Below are 26,404 nucleotides of genomic sequence, written 5' to 3'. Positions count from 1 at the left end.
TATTTAACGGTTGAAATTATGCCTTATATCCAACATTTGAAAGGAGCACATAATGAGAACTTAGTTTCTAAAGACAAAAAGAGAAAAGGCTGTTGGCTTGTGATGGTTCTTCATGATAGGACAATTTAAATGATCTTGCCAAGTAGTTAGGTGGTGTGAGTGGAAATCTGTGGTTTGCTGATGAAAGAGCCATGCTGGAAAAACTGAAAGTTGGCTGAGGCTGTGCCACACCCTTGGCACTCTTCCATTACAGTGGTAATGTGAGATTTACTCTGAGTTCTACTTTTCTGGAAGGTGGATGTGGAAACATGTACTTTTCATCCAATGACTAGTGCCACAACTATGGGACCGAACCCTGAAGACTCACATTTGAAACGAAGACAGGACATGATCCCATAATACTGAATTCTGATAAAAACACTAAGACTAATTGGGCTAATGTCTAGAAGACATCTATTTCTGGAGAGGAAAAGCAACAACAAAGCAGTTAAGCATAGGGCAGTCCAAGACAATTTTGTTGGTTTTCTGTTTTTTAACCCTGACCTCACTTGGCCCCATTCTTCTCATCAGGGCATTTTGGAATCGTACTCCGGCTTGGCCCCCTAGGGAACTCAGTGTCCTGAAAGAGCAGTGGTGGTGTGTTAACACCCCAATGATTCTTTTTTCTGGGGGTACCCCAGCAAGTATTGCCTGCCTTTTTCTCAGTTCGCTGGTTATATCTGCTGTGAAACCCATTTCACATACATGGCCCAGTGGAGAAGGATTATAGTCCTAGGGTAGATTGGGCCTTCTCTGGAAATCAGGCCTCTAGCACCCCAGCCAGGCACAAACAGCTGAGCTCTGTAAAGACTGTTGGCCTCGGCTTGTGTTGGCTTGCGTATGGGTCCAGGGCTGTACCAGGTGCATCTGTGGTCTTCAAGGCTATTGGTGGAGGGACATGCAGGTTGGGCCAAATGGTCTAGGCCAAAAGTGAGGCAAAACAACCTAAACTCTGCAGGTCAGGGAGGAGTGCTCTCTGGTTAACCACAGATTGGAGGATGGACTTGGGCCTGAAGCTCTAGGTTATTCAGGCCTGGGAAGAGGTCTAAAACCAGTGGTTTGACTGTTTTGGCCTAAATCCCAAAAGGGGGTTCCAGAAAACTGTGTGTCAGTAAGTTGATGACATAACTGTCCTGCTCTAGATGAAACTCCTGGAGCGGAGCCAGTACTACAGACATAGTCCCTGCAGTCTCTCGATCTCAGCTCAGAGTTGTCTTTATCCTTTTCCCCTCTCATTTTTGCCAAGTGGTCAGACCTCCCACATCGATTCTTCTGGGTCTCCTAGTAATGTAGGTTGGCTGCAAAGCTGCTTGTCTTGAGCTTAAGAACATGCCTACAAAAGCCAAGTAGGCTGTGGGAGACAGGATTCTACCTTTGGCCTGGACTCCTGCCCCCACCCCTGGATGTGTCTCACTAGATACAAGCTCTCAGGTGTGTTGGGGATTTTACCCAACATTCCTTGATGACCTGAGTATCCTCTTCAGATCATGTGGGCGTTAGAGCTGTGGAATGTTGGAGGAGAAAAAGAGACCAGTGGGAAAACGGGCCCAATAAAGAAAAGGAACCTGTCTGAAATTATGCCATCAGTTTACTAGTAGACTGTGTGTCTGCTGACTTCCCAGATGGCTACAGCCCAGAACAGTTGGGGCCATGGTGGAAAACTGGGAGCACTTCCTGAGGGTGCGATGTTGGAGTCAGGACATGAAAGATAATAAAAAAGTTGAGGCTTTGCCCTAAGGGCAGTGGGGAGCCATGGATGTGTTTTAATCAGGGAGGGATATGGCTAAATTTGCCTGGCTAGTGAAAGGCTGAAGAGCAAGGAGAAAAGAAAAGTAGGAGGCCACTTTGCTTCCAGTGACTCGTAAGGGTCCACTGTTGCTCGTGGAAAGCCTCCAGAATGAGATGCTGCCTGTTCTGTCCCTAGCCTACCAAGGAGCCCCAAGACTGGGTGTAGAGCAGGAGCTGGCCTCTGTGAGGCAGCAAAGTTCATGTGTGAGGGTCCCAAATTACCCCGAGTTGAGGACTGCAGTCTTGGAGTTCCTTAGGGCTTTACAGCTCAGAGCAAGGCTAGGCAGTGATTAGAGGCAGGGCTGGATATGACATCATCACCAACACCATCAGAACATGCGGTTCTAGTCCTGCTTTGCATCCCTGTTGACAGGTGCCATGCCTTTGCCTGAAACAGAATCCTAGGGCTAGAGCAGAGGCCTAGAGTAGAGTAAACTGCCTCTTGTTGGCAGGTGTTGTCAAAGGGGATGTACCTTTCCTCAACCTTTCCCATCCCCAGAGCCTCAGCCCATTCTCCTTGTCTTCAACTTGAAGTTTGCTCCTCTGGGATCCAGCCAGGTTTCTCCCTCTGCTGCCTGACCCTGTTGAGCTGTGGACAGGGTACAGTAGGACTCTCACAGAACTCAAGCTGTGAGCAGCATGCTGTATTCCCCCCTGCTCCCACAGATTGTCACACACTAAAACTGCCCACACAGCTTCTGTGAAACACCCAGCTGCTGTCCTTTGTTCTGCATTACTGGGGGTTGGAGGCAGCTAGGGATCCAGGGGACACAGATAGCCCAAGACCTTCAAAGAGTCTGCATCTTCAAGCAGGGTGAAACTAGGAGAAGCAGCAGCTAGGCAGAGGGAGCCCGCACAGCTGGAAAAGCTGGCCTAGCTGTTGTGCTGGTCTCCTAGCAATAGCCACCAGCAGCCCCTAGTGGCCACAGCAGTGCGGGGCCAGCCGGGGGCTCTGACCTCACTGTGTTTGCTGTGGCAACAGCCACCAGCAGCGAGGTCCCTTTCCTCCAGGAAAGCCAAGTATTTGCATTTTTGCTGGCATGGTTCAGAACTCTTCTTCCCTTTCCTGGGCCAAAGACTTAAGGGGAGGGAGGGACAGTCTTAAAAACTGCTGGGTTCTCAGTACCTCAGTTCCAAAGTCTGAGGAGCCATCCCTCAAGAGTCTAGCCACTTCCCAGAACAGAGGCCAGCTATGTATGAGTCCAGTCTGCTCCGCCCCAGGTTCTCTCATCCCTTGGAGGTGCAAAGGCTGGGCCTCTTGGCAACTGCTTCTCTTCTCTGTTCCCTCATCAGAACATAAGACAGGGCAGGTCTCCCCCCCAGAAAACCCAGGAGGTATTTATCCATGGCTTTGGAATTCAAAGGAGTCAAAATAGGATTGTTTCTTATGGGCAAACAAACTGGAATGGGTTGTCCAGGGAATGGTCTGAGGCCACATTCACCCTGGCGCCTCCCCACTAGGACTTGTAAGCCAGGGGGAAACCTTGTTACTCAGCTGGAAGAAGCCAACTTATATCCTCCTTGACTAGCTACCTCTGTATTTTTAAGGGACAGAGTCCAGAAGGAGAAGGAGCAGTGGGGAGAGGGATTTGATTTTTCCTCTGTAACCTGTGGGCTTTTTAACCAGTTGTGGCCCAAAGCCTCTCCTTGGGCCAGTGCTCAAGGCCCAGATCACAGCATATATATGCCCAGCACACACACTGGGTGAAGGCTGGGGCATTTTCCCAGGGGAACCAGGAAGAACTTCTTGGTATGTGTGTTGGGGCCAGAGGGTCAGGTCAGTTTAGAGAAGAGCTGCATCCACAGCCCAGATCTCCCAGCAGGTATGCACTGGGGGCCCTGGCCTCTGGCTGACCTACAAGCCCGCTTCCTGTTCTTGTGTCTTGGAAGAGGCTCTCTTGTGCCTCATCTTTTTCTCAAACTTAACTTTCCTTGGTCCTTTCCAGTGTGAAGCCTCCCCTAGGACAATATCAGTCCTCTTGGCCATACTTCTAATCTACCCTGTGTGTGTTGACTGATTTTCTTGCCCCTCCCTGCCACATGCCAGACATTTTCACATCTCCAAATCCCCACCAGATCCAGGAGGAGGTGATACAATACCTGTCTTTGAGATGAAGAAATTTGAGACTCAGACTAATTAGGTGACTTGCCTACAATCTCACAAAAAGAAGGGACATGGCTGGGATTTCAACTCCGAGCTTCTTCCCCAGAGCCTGTGGTCTTCACACCTGGCCTCACTGTCCCTGCCTTGCTGATGGGAAGTCACTGTAGCCAGAACTTCCCTTGGTTTGGGTTGCTTCAAGGCACTGTCACAGAACCTCCCTGGCACCCCGCCCAGTGACGGCCGCATCGACAACAGCTCCATTTGTTGAGTGTTGGCTTTGAGCCAGGCCCAGGGCTAACCAGGGCTTTTACTCACATGAATTCCTTCCGTTTTAGTAGCAACCATATGACATTCCTACTGTTTTCCTCTTTCAAAGCTTGAGACTCTTGTTGTAAACATGCAGTAAGTGGACTTCACCGATGATCAGGCTGAGGCTCTGAGTAGAAGTACTGTTAGAGCTGGGCTGTGCCAAGCCACACTGCCTGCCTCAGTCAGGCAGCTCCCATGCTGGAGGCCACCTCCTGGCCCCCACTTAGGAGTTCCTCACGCATGCTCAGTAGCTTTGTGGCTGTCTGGCCAGTCAGTATTCACCAGCCCTGGGAGGGGAGGCTTCCTTCCCCATTTTACAGATGAAGCAACCATAAGGACTGGCCAGAGTTAGTGGCTGTACCAGGACTTGAACCTGGGCTCTTTCCACCCTACTACCCACATCTTCAAAATACAACATATTTTATCCATCTGTGCATGTCCCTTTACAGATTGTTCTTTTCCTCTACAGCTTCTCCCTTAAGTCCCTGTCAGAGCCCCTAAAAGTGGTTTAAATGCAGCTATTCCTGATTACTCCAGCTCTGTTGGGTGTCTGAGTTTGGATAGGGTAGATGCCTGAGTCCTACCTCCAGAGTTTGGAGTTCAGGAGGTCTCAGGTGAGCTTTGGGCTGCTCTCTCAGTAGTTTCCAAGTGATTCAGACGTATAAGCTGAGTCCATGGAGCCCTGGGGTCCAACAAATCTGAGCTCAAATCACCAAGGGCCTGGCATGTAGGAGGTATTCAGTAGATGGGATCTCTTGTCATTACTGCTCTCAATCAGATGTGTCGTAGGGCACAACTCTGTGCCAGTACCAGCCTAGGACGCCCCTGCCTGACACCTGGAGAAAGGGAAGAAAACATCTGCAGGAAGACTACACTTGTGAAAAGCACAGGCTGTTGCCTTGGGAAGCCCCCTGGTTAGGAGCTTGTGGGTGAAGCTGATGTTTCAGAGAAGCACTGAGGGAATAAAAGAACCAATTTGATAAAAACAATCTTTATAACTGTCAATGGGCCTGGTTAATTATGACATCAATTCTGTAAATATTAAGCAGCCATTAAAAGAACACTGGCACAGAAAAATGTTACAGAAACATTAAGTGAAAAAAGCCTTCAGAAGAGTATGTATGGTATGATTCCATTAGTGTTAGAAATCACAAATGTTCTAGAACTAGAAGTACATGAGAAATAGAGAACAGCTCATCTCTGGGAATTCAGTCTGACCGTAGGCAGATGAAGGGATTCTTACTCTAAACTTTACACCTTGCTCTCTGAAGTTTTTACTGTAAACAGTATTACTTTTAGAGCAGGTGCAGGTGGAGTGAAGCCACATACCAAGAACAAATAGGATGAAAAGGCAAAGCCCAGCCATTAGGAATCCCTTGTCCTATGACTGTCAGTAGCCACTTTCCCATGTCAGTTTTTACTGAGGAGTGGATTCAAGAATCTTCAAAGTGAAGGAAAGCAGTTTCCAGAATTTCTTTGCTTAGGAGAACAAGTATCCTTTTCTCAGTACCTGGCCTACATAATGCCCCACAGAGGGAAAAACTTTTAATGTACTATCTTTTGTCTCTTCTGTTACCTTCCTCTAGACAAATGTTTATGGGTCAGCCCAGAGACGAAAAATGAGACCATTTGAAGGCTTCCAGCGCAAAGCTATTGTAATTTGTCCCACTGATGAGGACCTAAAAGACCGAACAATAAAGCGAACTGACGAGGAAGGGAAGGATGTCCCAGATCACGCGGTCTTAGAAATGAAAGGTAGGAGCTGAGTGGTTCTCAGGGGGACACCACAGCAGGGTCCTTAAAGGAAAAGCTCCTTAGGCAGCTTCTCCCCAGCTCCTTGATTATTCCTTCTTTAAGCTTGTTCTCTCTGTTTCTCCTTTGTTCCTTCCCTGTCTAGTGCAGCTGTGATTGCAAAAGCTGCCTCTGTCTCTAGTGGCAGGGTTTTCAGCCCAGATGGGGCCAGGGCAGGATTGGGAAGATGATGCGTGGGGGCAGACATTGAGACTGCACGGTCATGGTCATGCCTGCTGGGCAGGATGACTGAGCAAGCCGCACTTTGCTTCTCTTTAAAAATAAGGGTGGGGTTTCCACCTTCCTGGCCCACTCCCTGGGATGAGGCCAGAGGGAGTGTTTACAAACACCAGTGTGGTGGCGCCCAGCCACCTCTCCAAGAAAGAGAGAAGAGGGCCTTTGTTGGCCCCTGGCTATTGTCAGGCTGAGTCTGGGACCCTGCCTCACCTCTGTTGCTCATTACTCCAGTGCCTCCTCCCCTCTCACCTGCTGTGCCCTGGGTATAGAGGGGTGCAGACAGCAGAAGATACTGACCTGCCTCTCCTTGTTCCCTCTGGGGTCATCCCGTCTTCCTAGCCAACTTCACGTTGCCAGACATTGGGGACTTCCTGGACGAGGTGCTGTTCGTTGAGCTGCAGCGAGATGAAGCAGACAAGCTGGTGAGGCAATACAACGAAGAAGGCCGCAAGGCCGGCCCACCCCCTGAAAAGCGCTTTGACAACCGAGGTGGAAGCGGCTTCCGGGGCCGCGGGGGTGGCGGTGGTTTCCAGCGCTATGACAACCGAGGCCCCCCTGGGGGCAACCGAGGAGGTTTCCAGAGCCGAGGGGGAGGCAGTGGTGGAGGAGGCAACTACCGAGGAGGTGAGACATCTCAAACAGCACTCTCTCCACTTTGGGTTCTGGATCAGGGTTGGGCTTTGTGACTGCTTATTCTCAGTAGATGAAGCTTCCCTAGCACCAGCTGTGGGCTCAATTCTGGCAGAGAACCGAGATCAGTCAGACTCTGGGACCTCAGGGAAACTCCCACTGCCCTGCACCCTTGGGTGTTGCTCCTGAAGCCCTCGCTCATTTGTAGTCCCCTTGCCATTGTTTTTGTGAATCTCCATATGACCATGAGCTCTTTTAGGAGAGGGGCCAGACCGAGTTTATTACCAATCCTGGCTCCCAGCTCAGGACCTGAGCTAAAGCAAATATTAGGACTTGTTTTTGGTTTTAAAACATGGAGAAGCTAGCTTAGAGAGGTTAATTTGCCCAAGATTCACTAAGCTAAATCCAGAGCTGGGATCAAGTGGTCCAAAGCCCAAGTTCTTTGACACCGGGTTCCTCTCTCTCTGAAGTAAAATTTAACTAGCATGCCGTACTCTCTGTTTTAGACTTGTCTGTGCTGGATAGTTCTGGGGACACAGCCATGACCCATACACATCACTCTGTAGTGACAGCCCAGAAGGATGGGAAGTGCAGGGGGTACTGTGAGCTCAGGTAATACCTGGTCCAGCCTGTGGGGGAACAGGGCTCAGGAAAGGCCTCCTCAAGCACTGATGTCTAAGCTAAGGCCCAGAGACCAGTAGGAGTTGGCTGGGGGGTTCTGGGCCCAATAAACAGGTGCACAAGGGCTCAGGAGAGGCAAGCCTGTTGGCCAAGCCTCAAGAGGACTGTCCCCAGTGCTTAGCATCTCTCTTTCTGAATATCTCTTCAGATTTGTTCGACAGCTATTAAGATGCTGGGGACATGGTAGAAAGCAAGGCAGCCCTTGTCCCAGGCTCGTAGTCAGAGAGCAGAACAAACCTGTCCATGGCAGACAGTGCTGACTGTTACTAGGGAAGCCCAGAGCAGGGCTTTATTTTTCACGTGAACTGAGCTTTTGCTTTGTGCCTGGTCATGCTGGGACCATAGTCACCAAGTCAGTCCAGCTCCTGAGGGTCCCAAGTTGAGAATGACAGGGCCTTTCATCTGGTTTCTTTAACACAGGTTTCAACCGTAGCGGAGGTGGTGGCTATAACCAGAACCGCTGGGGTAACAACAACCGGGATAACAACAACTCCAACAGAGGCAGCTACAACCGGCCTCCCCAGCAACAGCCACCTCCACAGCAGCCACCACCACCACAGCCACCACCGCAGCAGCCGCCACCACCACCCAGCTACAGCCCTGCTCGGAACCCACCAGGGGCACCTAGCTACAAGAACAGCAACATCCCTGGCTCGAGCGCCAATACCAGCACCCCCACTGTCAGCAGCTACAGCCCCCCACAGGTGAGAGAAATTGTGTGTGTGCATGCATGCACACATACGTGCAGGTGAAAGGAGGTGGGACCTGGGCGTATGCCAACACGTGCTCCAGCCACAGGTCTCCACTCTCACCTTGAACCCTGCTCTTTCCCTGGCAGTGCTTTTGACTAGTATAGACCCTAGACATCCCAGATTACTACTAAGTCCAGCATAAATCAGGAACCTACCTCTTCTCTCACTTTTCAAAAAGGGGGACAAGCTACAAGCATTTGTCTCTCTAACAAGTGCATTTCTCTCAGCTGTTTTGCTGGACTCATAGAACCCCTAAGAAAGTGCTTAATTAGAGTTACCCCTTGCCCAGGCTGGAAGGAGCTGACCCTTCAGGATGTGGAAACAGGCCCTGAGGTTGGGAGGATTCACCCTCTGCCCCAGAGCAGCTCCTGGCTCACTTCCAGTTCTCTGAAAGCCAGTGCTCAGGCTCTGGTGCCCACAGGCCCCTTTTAACCAGAATAGTCTCCATATTTACTGCACAGTACCTGAGCACCTTCCACATGCCAAGCCTAAGAACAGCTGCCGGAAGGTAGAGATCAACAGTTCCTAGTACTGGTCTAACCAGAATATTTCTGGACAGGAATTGGGCAACCACATACTCAGACCCCAGCCCTGCAACATCCTGGTTTTGTGACCTTGGACAGCTTCACCTCTGTGGACCTTATTTGCCTCATGAACGACCAGAGTTGTTAGTAGAACTCACTTCCAGGCTTTGTTGAGGGATGAGTGGCACTGTAACTTGAAGGGTAATGCTGGGGACTGAGCAGATGTGGGGTCACATTCCGGCTCTGCCACGTTTAGATGTGTGACTTGGGCCCAGTGGTTTCACCCCTGGGCCTTGGACTATCTGTAAGATGACGCTAGTGGAGCCTCACCTCCCAGAGTTGATGGGGACTTAATGAGTGAATGACACAGCCTGGGTGCGGGCAGCACCTAGGAAAGCCCCCCTGCTCCTTCTCAGGCCTTCCCATAACAGCTCCCACCTTTACGGAGTGCCCCGTACTTTGGGCACACATTCAGCTTACTGAATGTGCAAGGCAATCATCTGAAGGTGTAGTTCTCTCTCTTTTCTCCAGGGAAAAACCCTGGGATTTTAAGAGAGCGTGTGCTGTGCTCCCTCAGGGTCTCAGAGCTGATTAGAGTCCAGCCTTACCATGCCCTTCTCTAGGGCTGACCCACCTCCTCAGCCCTCACACAGCCTCCACTCTTTTGTGGGCCCAGTGCTTATGAAGGGTCTCCTGCCATCCCAGCTGAGCTGGCTATTTCATAAGGCCCTGGTTTTTCCCCCCACTTTGCAGCCGAGTTACAGCCAGCCACCCTACAGCCAGGGAGGTTACAACCAGGGCTATACAGCCCCACCACCTCCACCTCCACCACCACCCACCTACAACTACGGGAGCTACGGCGGCTACAACCCAGCCCCCTACACCCCACCACCGCCCCCTACCGCACAGACCTACCCTCAACCCAGCTATAACCAGTATCAGCAGGTAGGTGCCAGTTGGTTGGGGGGCTGTAGTGGGCACAGTGGGCAGAGGAATGGGGAGACATCCAGGGGCACCATGTAGACTTGAGTCCCTGCTGATCCCTGAGAAGATGGGCAGGCTACTAGCCTCAGGCTGGTGGTGGTCATCTAGTGTAGACATTCTGTTTGGAGAACACTTCTGCACTGACCGCTAAATAACTGGTATCCAGCCCCCCTCCCCAGTGCAGCAAGGGCAGACTGGGAGCCTCCAAAGCCTGCTTCAGCACCATGGCCAGTGTCCATTCTGCTGGGTTGGTTCTAGGCCGCCACACCTATCATTAAGTAATTTGAATTTGGTGTCTGTCTGTACCTGAAAGGGCATTGGGTTGGCAGGCCAGGAAACCTGGGCTTCAGCCCCTAACTCCACACATTGGGCAGCAGGTCATTCACTTGTTCTTCCAAGTTGCCTTGATTTTTGTTGGGACCCATGTCACTACCTTGGCAAGAGCGGGACCAGGGGAGGATTCCAATATGGGTCTGGATGATGGACAACCTGGTGTTCTTGGTTTCTCTGCCCCCCACCCCCAGTATGCCCAGCAGTGGAACCAGTACTATCAGAACCAGAGCCAGTGGCCGCCGTACTACGGGAACTATGACTACGGGAGCTACTCCGGGAACACACAGGGGGGCACCAGCACGCAGTAGCCAGTGTGCTCTGGAGGCCCTGCCGGCTTCCTCCACCAGCGCCCACCTCGGCCCCCTCCGCTACCCAACCGGGTCCGTGGTGCTGGGGGATGGGTCATCCCAGGGCTGCCGCCTCCAGCCCACTGCCTCCCCTTGTGAGGGGCTTCTTCCCCACACGGGGCCAGGCATTTTTCTCTGGATTCAAACAGGCAACAATGACCTTTTATTTTCTGTTCGTACCCCCTCCTTCCTCTGCCGCCGCCTCCTCCTCCTCTTCCTGCCTTCCTCCTTTTTGGCTAAAGACCCCACCTCCCTTGGTCATACAGTGAGGCTACAATGGCTGAGGGGCAGACCCTTCCTGTCCCCTCATCCCAGCCCTGCTGCACCCCTCAGCTTCCCAGACCCTGATGCAGTTGTAAATTCTTCCAGGAGCTGTTTTACTGTCTACTTTTCAGAATTAAAAAAGAAATCAAAAACTTAAAAACAAAAAAAACCACAAGTTTAAAAAACAAAATGTGGAGGAGGGAGGAAGCAGTGACAGATTTTTTTTTTTTTTTGTAATTATGCCTCTTTTTTTTTGTAATTTTTAGAATTTGTCCGTTTTTACTGTGGCTGTTGATACTTATCAGGATAACCATTTCTTTGCTGAGTTCAGGTGACAGAGGAAGAGCCACACCCTCAACACAAAACATATAACACAACAAAACCACAGAATCATCTTTAACCTAACTTTTATACAATGTCTCAGTTTCCCATAACTTTGCACACAAGCTTCTGTGTTGAGTTGAATTGTAACTGCTTTTTGTATTTGGAGAGAGTGTGACTATTGAACTTGAATCCTTTTATTCCAGGCGTCTTGGTAGTTTCTGGTGGGCTTAAGAGGGTGAGAGGGAAGAAGGGGAGGTGGAGGGAGGGGGCATCCTTCCTTTTAGAACAAGGATTTCTCCCACTACCTCTTCTCCAGAGGTCTCCCAGGTGTCATACCTAAAGGTTTGTCCTGCAGTGATCCTCTGATTATTTTTACTTCCCTTTGACCCATATGTTTTAACAGGATTTTAACAAACTGCACTTATTAAGAAATGTGTTTGCCCTGTTTTGTTTTATTTTGTTTTGTTTTCTTTCAATAAATGACATGGCACCTCCTAGCAGGAAGGAAGCAGGGTTGATACCCTGAAGTGTTAACTGCAGTTGGCCTCTAATTGGGGTGGGACTTTTCTAAGGGGACATTATTTACTAATTCATTACACTCATTCATACATTATTGAGGGATTCGTGTGCCTAGCCCCATTTTTGGTGCTGGCAGTGTCTCCTTAAGCCTGGGGCCCTCAGTTTAAAATATACTAGTTCAGTTTAAAGTGGTTTTCTGGTCCAGTGGCCTTTTCCAGTCAGTTCACAGTCCCAAATGCCTCTGGGAATTTGTAAGTAGAAAGCATGAAACAGGTCCCTTGGTGGAAGGCAAGGTAGGATCACAGGAGTAGAGACCATGGCTGGGCTCTTGGGGGTTGTCATGGGGTGTGACAGCCCATCCACATCAGGCCTGGCCTGTGTGCTGGACTTAGGACAGTTCTGCCTACACTCTTGGATCCAGGCTAGTTGGGATTCCAGGGGCTACTCTAGCTGGTATGTTTTGGGCGCATGCTCTGTTCCTCATCTGTCTGGACAGTGCTGGGGGTACAGCATAGCCAAGGCAGTCCTGCACCTGCCTTCTCGGGGCTCCCAGTCTAGAAACAACAGACCTGTTGTCAGACAGTGATAGCACCAAGTGGCCAGCTGTGCAGTCCTGGGGTGGGGCTGTATTGAGGTGAGGGTTTCCTAAAGAAGGGAACATTTTAAATAGACTCTGCCTCCCCACAGCCTATCATTCCCTTCCCCAGAAGCCTCAGTCATATCTTCATCCCTCTGGACATGTGTTCCTGGCCACTTGTGAGGGACAATGCTGGCACAGGAGTGGCCATGGCCAGCTCAGCTCCATCCCTACCCTCACAGGAAGTATGGTTGTAAAGGGGAAACAGGCTGCAAAGAAAGGGAGGAGGAAGGCAACCCATTTTGAGGTTAGGGGTGGGGCATCTGAACTTTGAGATGGAGCTACGGTTGGCTAGTTTGCCCCCACCTCTCTGGCTCTGGGAGAGCAACTAACAGGGCCTCAAGGTCCCTGCTATCTGGGAAGTCCCCTTCTCTACTGGTCCATGCGCTGGGCAACAGCGCCCCCTGCTGGCCCCTCCTGGCTATTGTCTGTAGTCCCCACCTATCCAGTGCGGCAGATGAGCCACTCAGATCCCCTAACCTGGAATGCAAGTGGGAAGTTGCATCTCTGCTCCTGGCCACAGTGTCTCGATTATGCCTGCCTCCTCACAGATCTGCCTGATTTCCAGTCCATTACCCTGATACCCCATGCCTGCTCACCTAAGATAAAGGAGCTCAAGCTACTTAATACAATTTATGAGGCCCTATGTGCCTGACCGCTTGCTGGCCTCACTGGGTTCATCTTTACCATTCCCCCTTTGAACGTTAAATCAGTGGTTCGTTCTTTGGAGATTCACAGATCCCTTTTAGAATCTAGAAATGTGAATTTGCCTTGCAAAAAGCACATGTATGTGGGATTGTGTATAAAGATTTATGAGGTTCTCAAATTTTCTGCAGCCCAGTCAGGGAATCCAAGCTTGTTCCATATTCCTGTGACCATACAACAACCGGAACTGGCCTCCCCTCAGGGTCCAACCTCCTGCCTAAGACCCTCCTCTTCTAATTCCTGTTCACTGGGTCTTAGCTTGAGCATTCCCTCCTCCCAGAAAGAAGCCTTCCTTGACCCTCCAAGCTGGGGCGGGCAGCTCCCCTAACCCCGTGGATCCACCAGAGCCCTGGCCACTCAGGATCATCACTGGTGACATGTCTCTACTCCTGTTAGTAGCACACCTGACTATGAGTATTCATAACCTAGGGTAAATCAGGACCACAAGCTCTACCTCTCCACATCTTAGATTCTCCAGGTCCTGGGAATACAAAGTGGGAAGTTCTATCTCACGACACCCATCTGTTAGCTAGGGAGTGGGTGTGATGACAGACACAAGATAAGGCTCAGTAAATACTACTTTTTAGTAGTTAAGGGAATAGACGCTTCTAAAAGCACAAATCAGAGGCCGGGGAAGGTAGTCATTCAACCATCAGTCCCCAAATTAAGCATCCCAGGCTTTGGAGTCAACAGCAGCTAACAGGTTGAACAATGGTTCAGATCCTTACACATATTTAAATTTCACGGCAGTTCAGGTGGCTTGGTGGGGTGGGGGCGGAAGGATCTCTCTGCTCTAGACGTTCATTTCCTTCCTGGCTGCGGAGGACGGTACCCCGGAAAGGGACGCATGCGCGTAGGACAGCCGTCTTTGGGCCCGGAACTTAGGTTCCAGGTTCCGCGGAGCTCCGGACCATGAGCTTGTCCTCCGCCGGAAGTGACCGGTGAGGGCGTGGGACCTGGTTGGGCGTGCGGAGCTGCGGCGGCGGTTAGCAAGTCGTACAGAATCGGGATGGAGACCGGGGCGGCTACGAGGAAACCCGATGAAGGTGAGGTCTTGTCCACGCGGAGGTGGCCGGAATGTGTGGCTGGATTGTGACGGAAATAATTCCCCGTTAACGCGAAAGGAAGACTCTTTATAGGGGGACACCTGCCCTGGGCCTTACCTGTCTCCTTCACTACTTTGTCCGGATTAACTACTCTCTGGTTGCAAGCCGACTTCCTTCATATCCTCCCCACCCCGAAATTAATCTCTTCCAAGTTCCAGGCCAGCCCTTTCCGGGGCACAGGCTAACCCACTTCTTACCAGGCTAACTTTCAGGTTAACATAAACTTCCCCTCTGCCCTGAACCTCCCCTCTGCCCTAGGCCCAAGGTCCCAGCCAACCGTGCTTCTCAAGTTAACCTTCCCTGTGTCACAGTGACTCTTCGTTGCCCCAAGCTAACTCCTTTACTGTTCCAGGGTAGCCCTTCTCCTGGCCCATGCACACTCTGCTCAGAGTAATGCCCTGTCCCCAGAGGTGTGGTTGGGAGGTTGGCCAAAAATTGGTTAATCCGGAAGCTGGATGATAGGTATGTGGGGGAGGGGGTGGTCATTGGTCATTGTACTCACTACTTTTGTGCATGTTTGAAGTTTTCCATAATTAAAAAGAAAAAAATAAATAAAACTAAACACCTAAAAAAAAGTCTACCCCCTGAACCCATGCTGCCTTCCAGATAGATACCACCTGCCTTCTCCAAAATCAGCTCCACTTGTCTTCTTTTTCCCACCTTCCACTCACTGCAGTCTGGCTTTGACCTTCAGAAACTGCTCTGATAAGGGTCACCAGTGACCTCCACCATGTGGTTAAACCCAATTACCCTATTCGGGTTTTTTTCTTACTAGGCTACTTGGAGATTCTGGTGCCCCTTCATTCCTCTTGAAAGTTTTCCCTTGGTCGCAGTGGCACCACCACGTTCTGATTTCCTTCCTCACTCTTGGGTTTCTCCTGCTCAGCCTCTACTAGCTAGGGCTGCTATAGCAAATGACCAGAAGCTGGGCAGCTTAAAATAACAGAAGTTTATTCTCTCTCAGTTCTGGAGGCCAGAAGTCTAAGATCACTAGGCTGAAAAATCAGGGCATCGGGAGGAACGTGGAGGACTCCCTCAGAGGCTTAAGGGGAGAACCCCATCCTTGCCTCTTCCAGCTTCTGTGGCTCCTGGCATTCCTTGGCTTGTGGCCACATCACTGCAATGTTTGCTCCCATCTGTCTTCTCATTGCTTTCTCTTCTGTGTGTGTCGGATCTCCCTTGGGCTCTCTTATAGGACACCTAAGATGGCATTTAGGGCCCACCCAGATAATCCAAAATAAGCTCCCTCTTTAAGATCCTTAACTTCATCCAGTCTGCAAAGTCCTTTTTTTTTGGCCATGTAGAGTAACACTCCCAGGTTCTAGGAATTAAGATGTGGTGGTGATGGTGGTTCAGGGGCCACCTCTTACTCTCTTGCACAGGGACATCTCCCCATCCAGTTAAGGCTCTCTCCTAGCCCCCTCTTCTCATCCCTCACACACTCCCTGACCCTCCCTGCCACCTCTCATTTCCTTTGGCTTTAGTTCTTGTCTGGGCTCTGATGACTCCCACCACTCTGTCCCCAGCCCAGCCCCCTCTCCTAAGAAGTCTCCAGCGATGCTTAGGTGCCTCCCTGGGGATGTCCCAGGTCCATTCCTACCCTCCACATCCCAAACAGCCCTCAACATCTTTCCCAAAATTTGCTCATAATCCATGACTCTGTCTCGGCAGTTTGACCAGTCCCTGGGTAGAGCCGGGGCCCTAACTGGCTGCCTCCTTCACCTCTCAGCCCTTCCACCCCATTGTCTGCCAGCCACCTGAACAGCTTTCTAACTACCACCCCCTCTCGTTTTCCTGCTGCACTTACGTCCTGCTTGCTGCAGCCTTGCTTCATTTTCCACTTTTGAGAAACAGCTCTCACCAATGATTTCCTGGTGCTCAGTAATTTTCTCTGAGCTTGCCTGTCTTCCACATCAGACTGAGTGCTCCCCAAAGGCAGGAGCTAGATTGGATACCTCCCATGGACCCTTAGCATTGCCCAGCTTGGGGTCTTGCATAGATTTAGAGTGGTTGGATAAATGTGCAATGAGCTGGAGAGAGTGAGTGGGTGTGGGGGGCAATAAGTGGAAAGGTAAAGAATTGAGTGGATCAATAAAGGTGGTAAAGGACTGAGTAAACACATCAAGCACAGTCCTGCCTCAGGGCCTTTGCACTGGCTGTTCCCTCTGCCTGGAACTCTTCCCCCAGAAATCTCATGGCTCAGTCCCTCATTACCTCAGGTTTCTAGTGAAGTGTCACTTTTTGGGCAAGGTCTTCTCTGACTGACCCATTTAAAATTGCAGCTTTCCCCCATGGTTCCCCCCTCCTTTCCTCTGTTTTTTTTTAGCATAACTCTTGAAACCACCTAACACACTATGTGTTTCCTAATACACTATGTTCTCAGTAATTATGTTTTTAATTGCCTGTGTTCCACAGTAAAATGCCAACTTATTGCTAGAGCCTAGAATAGTGCCCACAATATAGTAGGCGCTCAGTAAACGTGAACTGAGTAGACCATTGAACACCTAGTCCTCTCCACCCACTCTCCCTTCCCCGACTCCCATCCCTGGGCTAACAAATTTCCCCTCTCCCCACAGGCTGTACAGAGACCTGTCCTGCACACTGGGGGGAGCCGAGCTGGATGCTGGGCCCATCCAGACCCCAGGACAAGGTGGAAGCAGCAGAAGGAGCCCCGGGGGCCCTGGACAGTGACCCTGCTGAGGCTGAGGATGCGGCGGTGAGTGCCATGCTGCGTGCTGTGGCCGCCAGCCACCTGCCTGTGTGCAGCCAGCAGCAGGGTGAGCCTGACCTGACTGAGCGGGAGAAGGTGGCCATCCTGGGCCGGCTGTACCGCGAGAAGCCGCTGGTGTTCCTGGAGCGCTTCCGCACGGGCCTTCGCGAGGAGCACCTGGCCTGCTTTGGCCACCTGCGTGGTGACTACCGCGCAGACTTCTACTGTGCTGAGGTGGCCCGGCAGGACACTGCCCGACCACGCGCCCTGCGCACCTGCCTGCGTAACCGGCGTTATGCGGCCCTGCGGGAGCTCATCCAAGGTGTGGGGGTGGGGCTGGTGGGAGGGAGTCGGGGGCTCAGAGGGCCTGGTTGTGAGAGTGGGACACGGGGAGAGGCTGAGACACACTGAGGTGCTGGGGAGAGACAGCTGGAGACACACTGTCCCGGGGAAGAGAATGGGACAAGTGGTGGGAAGGGTCAGAATTTAGGATGTGACAGGAGGCCGTTTCAGGTCAGTGGGCCAAGGACCCAGTACCCAGCACTGTGATAACTGGTTATCCCTTAGGAAAATTAGTTCTGTACCTCACACCATACACAAAGGCACTGCAGGAAACCGAGGAGAATGTGTTTATGACCCTAGGGACACAAAGACCCTCTGGAACAAGGCACATGTGACAAGCATGGAGGAAAACATTCATACCTTTTTGACCTTGACATAATTACAAGCATCTTTGTGACCAAAGACACCTGACCTAAAGTTAAGAAATGAGAGCAAATGAAGCAGAGAGAAAGTGAAGTTTCTAGTTAGGGACAAGGCCTGAGATATAGGGAGAGGAGACAAAGTGAGGCACAGCAGCAGGCAGGGAGCTGAGGTGAAGACAGGACGGGCAGGAGGACTGGGTGAGGGGAGCCCAGGTGACAAGCTGAGAAAGCAAGAGAGACAGGAATGGTGGAGAGGGAGAAACTGAGACCCAGAGAGGGGTGACAGGCAGGGTGAAGGAGCGAGAGAAACTAGGTGGTGGGAAATGCCAGACCCAGGGAGGTGGAGGTGAGAGGGCAGGGCCAAGCAGCCAGACCCCAGGGCTGCAGAGGCCAGGCAGGTTCTCACCCTTGATTGGGTGAAAGGGCCCAGGGCAGGTCACGCTGTTTTCTGAGGGACAGAGCTTCTTCTGCAAGAGCAAGCAGCCAGGGGAGTGGAAGGACCTGGGCTTGGGAGGGGTGGGGAAGCCAGGCCCACCCAAGGGGTAGCTGCAGAGAGGGGCGCTCTGGGGAAAGGTGAGATCTGGCATCTGGAAGACCACCAGGGACACCCACAGCTGGGCAGGTGCCCTGCCTACCAGATCCTGTGCGCACACATGCCAGCTCCCTGCATGTACATGCTTACATGCCCCACAGTGCATCCGTGTCCAGGCGATTCCCCCTCAGCTGGAAGGGGGCTCAGTAAACAGGTGCCCATAGTCTACAGTACACCTGCCTACAATACCGTGCATGCCAGCTCCCTGGCACTTGGGTGGCCATGCGTGCTGACACTCACAGAATGTGTGGACATGTGTAACCATGCACATACACGGACGGGCAGGAGCTTGGGAATCCTGTCCAGGCACGTGTAGAGGCCTGACACACACAAGCTCAGATGCACGCGGGAGTGCCTGTGGCTGCCAACCTCCTGTATCTGCCTATTTACCTACATGCCTGAGTGTGCACACGCATGCCTGTGCTTGCATGTTCGTGGCTGCCACCAGCACAATCACACATGACCTGCTCAGACACGTACTCTAGACCCAGGCCTCTCCTCGCCTGCAGACCCCTGGCCCCTGCCCACCCTGTCTCCTCTGTGTAGGGGGCGAGTACTTCAGCGACGAGCAGATGCGGTTCCGGGCCCCGCTGCTGTACGAGCAGTACATCGGGCAGTACCTAACCCAGGAGGAGCTCAGCGCGCGCACCCCAACCCACCAACCACCCAGGCCCGGCTCCCCGAGCATGCCTGCCTGCCCACTCTCAGATCTGCTACTCCAGTCCTACCAAGAACGGGAGCTGCAGCAGCGGTTGCTCCAGCAGCAGGAGGAGGAAGAGGCCTGTGTAGAGGAGGAGGAAGAAGAGGAGGACAGTGATGAGGAAGGTTAGGGCCAGTAGCAGGGCAGCCCCAACCTGCAAGAGCTGACATCGCATCCTCCCCTGCCCGGCCTGGGTGCCCTGGCCCTTCCCTGCCTGTCCATCGTCTCCGTCCCCTACTTCTCAAAGCACCCAGCAATCCCTCATCTCCTGGCCTTTGCTCATGCTGTGCCCTCCTCCAGGAATGCCCCCACCTCAGCACCCTTCGGGGATCAGGTCCCGACCTTGTGCAGTGTCCAGTGCACTGCCTTGTCTCCGTGTGTGAAGTGTGCCCTGGGGGGCTGAGACTGGGCTGTCCTGGTCATTACTGTTCCCAGTCCTTCCCAGCACAAAGGAAGCAGCCCTCTGTGAACGTGGGTTCAGCACACCCCTCACATCCCCCCCACTGTGGATGTCCCCACTGCAGACCAGAGGCCCAGCAAAGACTCGGAGGCCTGGGTCCCCGACTCAGAAGAGAGGCTGATCCTGCGGGAAGAGTTCACCAGCCGGATGCACCGGCACTTCCTGGATGGCAAGGACGGGGACTTCGACTACAGGTGCTCCTGTGCCCCGTTCCCCCACCCCAGCTGGCACCCCACAGCCCTCGGCTGCATGCCAGATCCCAGGCGCCTCCTCCAAGGGCCTCAGTTGTTGGTGTTAGAAGGCCCCAGAAGGTCAGTGTCAGCAGGTGACCACGGACTAGCTTTGCCCGTCTGTTGAGTCTCGGTCCCCTCACCTGAAGGAGGGGAATGAACAGGGCTGGCATGCAGCTTGAAGTTGATAAAACACTGAAACATTTCCATTCGGGTACGTGGTGGTGGCCTAGTAGGATGCCGCTACCCCAAGTCCCCTCAGTGTCCCCAGGGACCTCAGCTTCTCTAGGAGCCTGGCCTGCCTCATGTTATAGGAAGGGGCCCCTGGCAGAGTTAATGCCCCATAGGAGAAGGGCATGTAGTGGACAGCCTGCAGCGCTGGTTGTAGTCTCCCAGTGCAACTCCAGCGGCAGGACACGTGGCTGCTGCACTGGGAAGGATGGGAAAGGACACAGGAGAGTGAAGTGTCAGAGTCAAGGATAATAGTCTTGTCACCTGAGACAGTCTCACCTTGTCCCGAACACTGGGAGTGACAACAGGGCCCTGGTTTCAAACGCAGCTCCAATGAACAAGTGGACCCTCAGGGCCTCATCAGTAGAGTGGGGATCGCGGGTGCCACGGCCACAGGCAACCCCAGGACTGAGCATCACCAACCCAGTCTGGGAATCCCGGCTCTGCAGGCACACCTGGCTGATCCACTCAGTTGCCTTGGAGCCTTAACAGCCTGAATCCCCACACCCGGCAGTGGGCAGAGAACCTGGGTCATGGGGAACCCTTGGTAGGGGCACCACTGCCGCCATAAACCCCGGTGCCCACAAGGAAGTGGGCCTTGAGTGAGGAATGGGAGGGGTGGGAACTGAGCCTTCCCTGCCCTGAAGGGCATCCCGCTCCAGTGAGGAAGCCAAGGCACCCTTGGGCATCTAGTGGAGATGGGACCACAAGGAAAGGCACAGCGGGGTCGGCAAGGGAGAGTGCCAAGGGGCTAGGGAAGGCTGGCTGGGCAGGTGACATTTGAGCAGAGACCTGCAGGAAGTAAGAGGTAAGTGAAATAAATCTTGGGGGAGAGAGAGTTCCTGTGGGTGGGGAATAGCCAGTGCAAGAGCCCCAAGGTGTCCCGGAGGAACGGCAAGGCTGCTGGAGCGGTGGCAAGGGGCGAGGACTGAAGAGTAGGAGGTCTTGTCCCAGGTGGTAGGGCTGGGTCAGATAGAGCTTGTGCACTGAGTCAGTGTGGTGGGAGCCGTGGGAGGGCATGGAGTGGAGTGGGGGCCCTCACAATTTGGGGTCACCCATTGCCTTAGGGTGGGATAATTCTCTGTGCAGGGAATGGTCTTCTGCAGCAGGGTGTTGAGTGACATATCCCTGGTCCCCCCAGTTGTGGCAGCCAGACTGTTTCCAGTCATCAACAGATGTCCCCTGGGGGGCAAAATTTTACTGGTTGAGAACCCCTGTACTCAGGAATACAGGCCCATGTCACCACATCTTCCAGCTTTATGAAGTTTTTATGTAACATCTCCAATTTGGGAAATGGTGCCTTTTGTTTGAGGCCCTGAGACCAACTCCCCCTCCGGAAGTTAGCTCCTGCTCTCAGCTGCCAGTGTGCAGCCTTTGGCCTTCCGGGGAGGTCGAGGGACAGGCCCCAGCTCCTCCAAAGGGTGAGAAGCAGAAAAGTGGGGAGGCTGGGATCCCCGGCAGAGCGAGCCCCTGACAGCCCCTACCCCTGCAGCACCGTGGACGACAACCCCGACTTTGACAACCTGGACATCGTGGCTCGGGATGAGGAGGAGAGGTACTTTGACGAGGAGGAGCCCGACGATGCACCCAGCCCAGAGCTGGACGGGAACTGATGGCCCCCAGCTGCCCGCCCTGCCCGCTCCCCAACTTGACAGCCGATCACAGGCCGGCTCCCTGACGGGAGGGCATTGCCCCTCACCCTCAGCTTCGCTGGGTCCAGTCCTGTCCCAGACACCCAGGTCCGTGTTCTGGGTTCCCTGCCTTCCCCCTCGCTGCTTTCCTCCCCACCCTGCATCTCTGCTATCTCAGTTTCCTTCTGTGTCTCTCTGCTGCCTTTTTGTCATCTGCTTCCCGTGTGTCTCCCTCTTTCCACTCCTCACTCTCTTTTCTACCTTTCTCTTTCTTTCTCTCTGTGCCTTGGCCTCTGTCCCCAGGATGAACACCTTCCCTTTGTCCGAGGCCAGTGGGGCCCTTGGTAGCTGGAGCAGCCAGGTTGGTGCCAGGGCCCTGCTGGGGCTGGGGCTGAGCCAGCCTGGCGCAGCTCTGCCTTGCCCCCCTGGTCTCTACCTGGTTTCTCCTGTGTCTCAGGCTCCAGTTCGTCCCTCCTTGCCTCTTGTCATGTTCCCATCTCTCCTTCAGCCTCACTCTGGGCCTGTGGGTCTTCCGAGTATATTTCCATCTCTAGGCCTCTGTGCTCTGTCCCCCTCTGTCTGTCTCCAGCCTTTATCTCGGGGTTTCAGTGTCCCCTGCAGTCGGGCTGCCCAGTGATACAGCCTCATTGCAGGCAGCGGGGAGACTGCAGGGTGGCCACTGGCTCTCATCTTTCCCTCTGCACCCAGGCTTGGGAGGGATGAGCAGGGGCAGCAGTGGGCATCATGGGCCTGCCAGCTTGGGGTATAGGGAGGGGGGCTTTCCCCTCCCAGCCCCCCGCTTCTAGCCCCACCAGCCCTCTCTTGCCTGGCCACAATTTCCCTTCACTTCCTCCGCCTCCCTCTCGCTCTCCTGTTTATACTCCCCAAATACGCACAGGCTGTTATCATGGGCCCTGAGTCATCCCACACACAGCCTGCCCCGGCATCCCTGCCCCCGCCGGCCACAGGGCCCGCCCCACAGAGCCCCCTGCCGCCCTGGGCTAATGGGAGCCAGATGGCCGCCGGGTGACTCAGCCACTGGCCTGTGGGAACCCAGGCGTCCTGCCTTCCCATGCCCCCACACCCAGCTCATGCTCCCCCAGTAGACACACAGAAGGGGCCAGCTGCAGGGGGCAGGATGGGAGCGCAGGCCAAGAATCAGGTGGGGCCTAGGGACCCGACCCCTCACTCCTATGAGCCAGAATGGTGGCATCTTGCCACAACCAAGTCTGGAGAACCCTCAAAAACACCTCCCCAGGCATGTGGCCCAGAGCGAGGGGGAGACCCCGAGGCCACCTGGGGCCACGGCTCTTGACCCCCAGGCCTCAGCTCTGCCCTTTGGGTCAACCAGAATTACAGCCAGACATAGAAAGAGAGCTGGACAGAGGCCAAGGAACGTTCAGATGGAAAGACTATTAAGGAAACTTCCGGTTACTGAGCAGTTCTGTGCCAGGCCCGAGTGGTTTTGAATTGACCTGAACTTGCCACACTGAATCCTCCAAACAGCCCCATACATGTGGGCCAAGAGAGGTCCAGAAAGGAGCTGTGACCTACTCAAGGCCACAAGGCCATCAGAGGTGGAGACCCAGGCCTAGAACCACACAAGCTGTGAGACCACTGCTAGCCTGCGTGTCGGCTGTCAGGGCCGGCCCGCGGACAGACTTCCTCGGTTGGAAAGACTGAAGCAGAGTTAGCTGTTGAGGATGACAACAGGGACGCCTTGGGGGTTCTGCCCTCGCGCTTGGCGCTGTCCTGCACACAGGTGTGGACTGAATCGTCCCGGTGTAGACAAGTACTTGGGTTGCCGATGCATCCGGTGGTGCTCATAGTTCATACCGTCAGTACTGATGGTCCGTCTCCAGAGGAGGCCCGAGATCAGCCAGCCAGCTAGACTCACACCGAAGAGAGAAATGTTTGTATCTTGGGTCCTTGGTTCATGCCTTCAGTTTGTGAAAGCCATTTCATAAGAGGGCTGAGCCCTGGGCAGTGTGTACATTTTTCACCAGTCTTATCATTTGATGATTAAAGTTGTTTATGATATACTTTGCCATACATAAATTTGTTATATAATTTTTTTTTTGGAGTGATGAGAGAGCAACTGAGTCAATTAGGGTTAGTCAGATGGAGATGGGAGCGTCTGTAGCCGAGAGACACACCCCCAGCAGCCTCGGAGCTGCCGACACGCAGAGGGGCCTGGGGAGCACTGTCTCTGCCCACCCTGGGGTTGGGGTTGGGGTGGGCGGAGAGGCTGAGTCAGGGAGGGAGGGCCCAGCTGGGGGAGCCCCCCATGGGCATCCGGCCCCCACCCTCGTGTCTCCTGTCTGCCCTGGCCAGCTCAGTTGGCCGCAGTCCTTGCCCCCACCGCCCATGTCTGACACCTCGGTGTCCTGCGAAGCTGCCCGCGCTCCCTGCCCCTCCTGCCGGTCTTTCTCCCCGCTCCTGTCTCCTGTCCTCTGCCTCCCTCCTTGGCTTTCCACTCTGCACCTCTGGCTCTCCGTGTCTCCCTATCACTTTACTCCCCCTCCCGTGGCCTCCTCTCTCCTTCTTCCTGGGCCTCTGCCACCTCCTCTCCCTTCTCTCCTTGTCAGTCCCTCAATCCCTGTCTGAGCACCACTGTCGCTGTCTCCCCGTGCCTGTTGGCAGTGTCCCTCCTGCTCTGCTCCTGCTAGTCCTCACCCTCATTTTTTCCCCGCCGCCCGCTCCCGGTTCTCTCTCTTGGCCTGCTCCCCTCACCCCATCTCTGTCTCTTACCCTGGAAAACCCAGCAGGGACGTCCAGGTCAAACGTTCCCTGAGGGCCCCTGGAAGCCTAGCCTGAGGGGTTGCTGCCTTGCCCCCACCCAGAGGGACAGGCGGGGGACTGGGAGGCTGTGGCCTGTCTGGCCAGAAGGAAGTGTCTGTGCTGTGGCCTGGTCATCCCCGCCCCCAGGACCTGCCGGGCTGCTGCCGCCCCCGGACTGGGGCCGAGTAAACACAGCCAACGGCAGCCTGGGATATTTATACCGAGGTCCGGGCGCGGGTCCAGTGCCCACCACAGCCCCTGCCCTGCCCTGCCCGCCGCAGCCAGCCCTGAGCCAGCGTGGCACCAGCCAGCACGGGGACACGCCGCAGGCGCAGCCTCCTCTCAGCACGGAGGCCCCAGGAGCTTCACTGGGGCGCGGGATGCCTGCCTGCCCTGGAAACACCACAGAAACGCAGCCCCGCAGGCGCAGATGCTGCGAACAGGAGTACACACCCACCCCACCGAGAACTCCAGACGCCCCGGAAGGTGGTGCAGAATGACGACCTTTGCAGCTGCCCACACACAGGGACACACAGTGCAAACCCACCTGCTGACAGATCTGAGAATGCCAGTCTCTGGGGCAGACATGCACTCTCACAAACGTGCTCTGTCTACAAGCGACGCACAACACTGACCACAAAACGTAACCCAGAAGCCACTCGCCCACAGGCATACAAACACTAGGAACTGTCACCCGCACTGAAAACACAGTTCGTGCAGGAAACACAAAACACAACACCTGGAAACACACCTTTCTCACAGACCTATAAACATACAGTGAAAACACCCACATTGCAAGACAGACTTAGGCTAGGAAGGCGCACATTTTACACCCCAAGAACAGCAAACATTGAGAAAAAATGCAGACACACATGCCCCAGGGATAGAATCCACTAGTATGCATAGGCTTGCCAAGTCACACGGAGTTGGCCACGTGCTGAGGACACACACTGAAAACACCATCGCTTCCCAGCACAGCCCACAGGCACCGGCTGGTGTGAGACCCTGGTACTAGGCACACGACTCACACCACCAAGTTTGTGGATTCACACACACACCCCACACCAGAGGTCCAGAGATTTAGGGACAAGGGGTTTTCTCCTCCCCCCACCATTCCCTCCCTGTCTCTCCCTCTCATGCTGACCCCAGTCCCAGGCCTGTCTCGGGGAAGGAGCAGGAAGGCCTGAGCTGACCTCCCCTGGCCCGGCTTCCTGCCCTGTGGGGGCCGGACGGGAAGCTGGGGCTCCAGCGGAACCCGAGCTCCCCCCACAACTTCCCTCCACGCCCAGGCTGCCTGCAGAGGTGGGGGAGGGGAGCAGGGCACCCCAAACCCTGGTCCTGCCCTGTGGGTGCTGAGGGCCAGGTCTGCCTAGTGCCAAGGGGGCCTGGCCACCTCGAGGGGCCAGGGGTGGTTGCCGGGGTCGGACAGGGGCAGCGTGCAGGCAGCCCAGGGAAGGTGCTGAGCCCGCACGTTTCCCTTGGAGGGCAGCTCTGCCTGCCAGCTCACCCGGCAGCCCGCGGGCAGGTGGGTGGGGTGTGTCACAGAAGGCGTGGCGAGGGTCTGGGCCCACCTTGGGAGTGTGGGCCAGGACTTGTCCTCGGCAGAGGCATGGGCTGGGCGTGTGAGGGCCACGACCCTGGGGGTGTGTCTGGGTGTGTGGGACTGCTCCGTCTGGGACCTGGGGTGTGACAGCGTGTCTGGGTATGAGGGGTCAGCTTCTGTCTCTAGGTCCCTGTGGGACTCCACAGGCCTGCGTGTGTGGGGCCATGAGACGTCAGACCGAGTGGGCACGACCAGCTTACAGTCTGTGATCGTGACGTGTCAAGAGCTCCATGTGTTGTGTGTGTCTGGGTGGGACTGTGATGTGTCAGGTCGTGTGCATGTACACTGTGCCTCTTTGTGACCATGACCCCAGGGAGGATGTTTGTGTAACTGTTGGTCGGTCCTAGCCGGAGTCTCTGTTTCATTTCCTGACGGAGCTGATGCTGTGAGGTGTGGGTTTGTGCGTGACGCTGTGTCTGAAACTGTGTCTGCTGTGTGTTGGTCATGACTGTGAACCTATAGAATGTGTGATTTTGGTTCGCCTTGTCCCTATTGAAGTCTCTACTTGTGTCGTGTCCCAGTGAAGCTCCAGCTCTGGGTTGTGTGTATGTAATGGGGTGGCATGTGTGGGCTGTGACTGCTACCAGGTGTCACAATCCATGTGTCATGAGTCCTGAAGGAGTTTTGTGTGTCTACCGTGGCTCTCAGAGTAAATGTGTTAGTGTGGCTGTGGAACATTGTCCATGTT

At 54.0% G+C, this 26,404-nt stretch overlaps 2 protein-coding genes across 6 annotated transcripts in view; both read left to right on the top strand.

Moving 5' to 3' along the window:
- HNRNPUL1 (heterogeneous nuclear ribonucleoprotein U like 1) overlaps positions 1 to 11,720 on the top strand; it is a 32,934-nt gene extending 21,214 nt beyond the window's left edge. For all 4 annotated transcript variants that reach the window (XM_036896482.2, XM_036896481.2, XM_036896484.2 and 1 more), the window contains exons 11-15: positions 5,827 to 5,995; positions 6,608 to 6,892; positions 8,000 to 8,283; positions 9,609 to 9,800; positions 10,364 to 11,720. In XM_036896482.2, coding sequence (XP_036752377.1) covers positions 5,827 to 5,995; positions 6,608 to 6,892; positions 8,000 to 8,283; positions 9,609 to 9,800; positions 10,364 to 10,480 — 1,047 coding nt within the window. In that variant the 3' untranslated portion in view covers positions 10,481 to 11,720. The remainder of the gene's footprint in view (positions 1 to 5,826; positions 5,996 to 6,607; positions 6,893 to 7,999; positions 8,284 to 9,608; positions 9,801 to 10,363) is intronic.
- Positions 11,721 to 13,569: 1,849 nt separating this feature from the next.
- On the top strand, positions 13,570 to 23,390 carry CCDC97 (coiled-coil domain containing 97). 2 transcript variants are annotated; one of them, XM_036896488.2, is made up of 5 exons: positions 13,751 to 14,014; positions 16,651 to 17,106; positions 18,627 to 18,905; positions 19,305 to 19,434; positions 21,194 to 23,390. In XM_036896488.2, exons 1-5 carry the CDS (start codon positions 13,978 to 13,980, stop codon positions 21,312 to 21,314), a joined length of 1,023 nt encoding a protein of 340 aa, XP_036752383.2. In that variant the 5' UTR covers positions 13,751 to 13,977; the 3' UTR covers positions 21,315 to 23,390. The 2 variants fall into 2 exon arrangements, with proteins under 2 accessions (XP_057349416.1, XP_036752383.2); XM_057493433.1 differs by lacking the exon at positions 21,194 to 23,390 and having other exon boundaries at positions 13,570 to 14,014; positions 19,305 to 19,677.
- The last annotated feature ends 3,014 nt before the right edge of the window (positions 23,391 to 26,404 follow it).

The sequence above is a fragment of the Manis pentadactyla genome, chromosome 15 (assembly GCF_030020395.1).
Source record: "Manis pentadactyla isolate mManPen7 chromosome 15, mManPen7.hap1, whole genome shotgun sequence".
Taxonomy (NCBI): domain Eukaryota; kingdom Metazoa; phylum Chordata; class Mammalia; order Pholidota; family Manidae; genus Manis; species Manis pentadactyla.
Note: the sequence above shows the minus strand (reverse complement) of the source record. Positions and strands in the feature narration are given on the sequence as shown.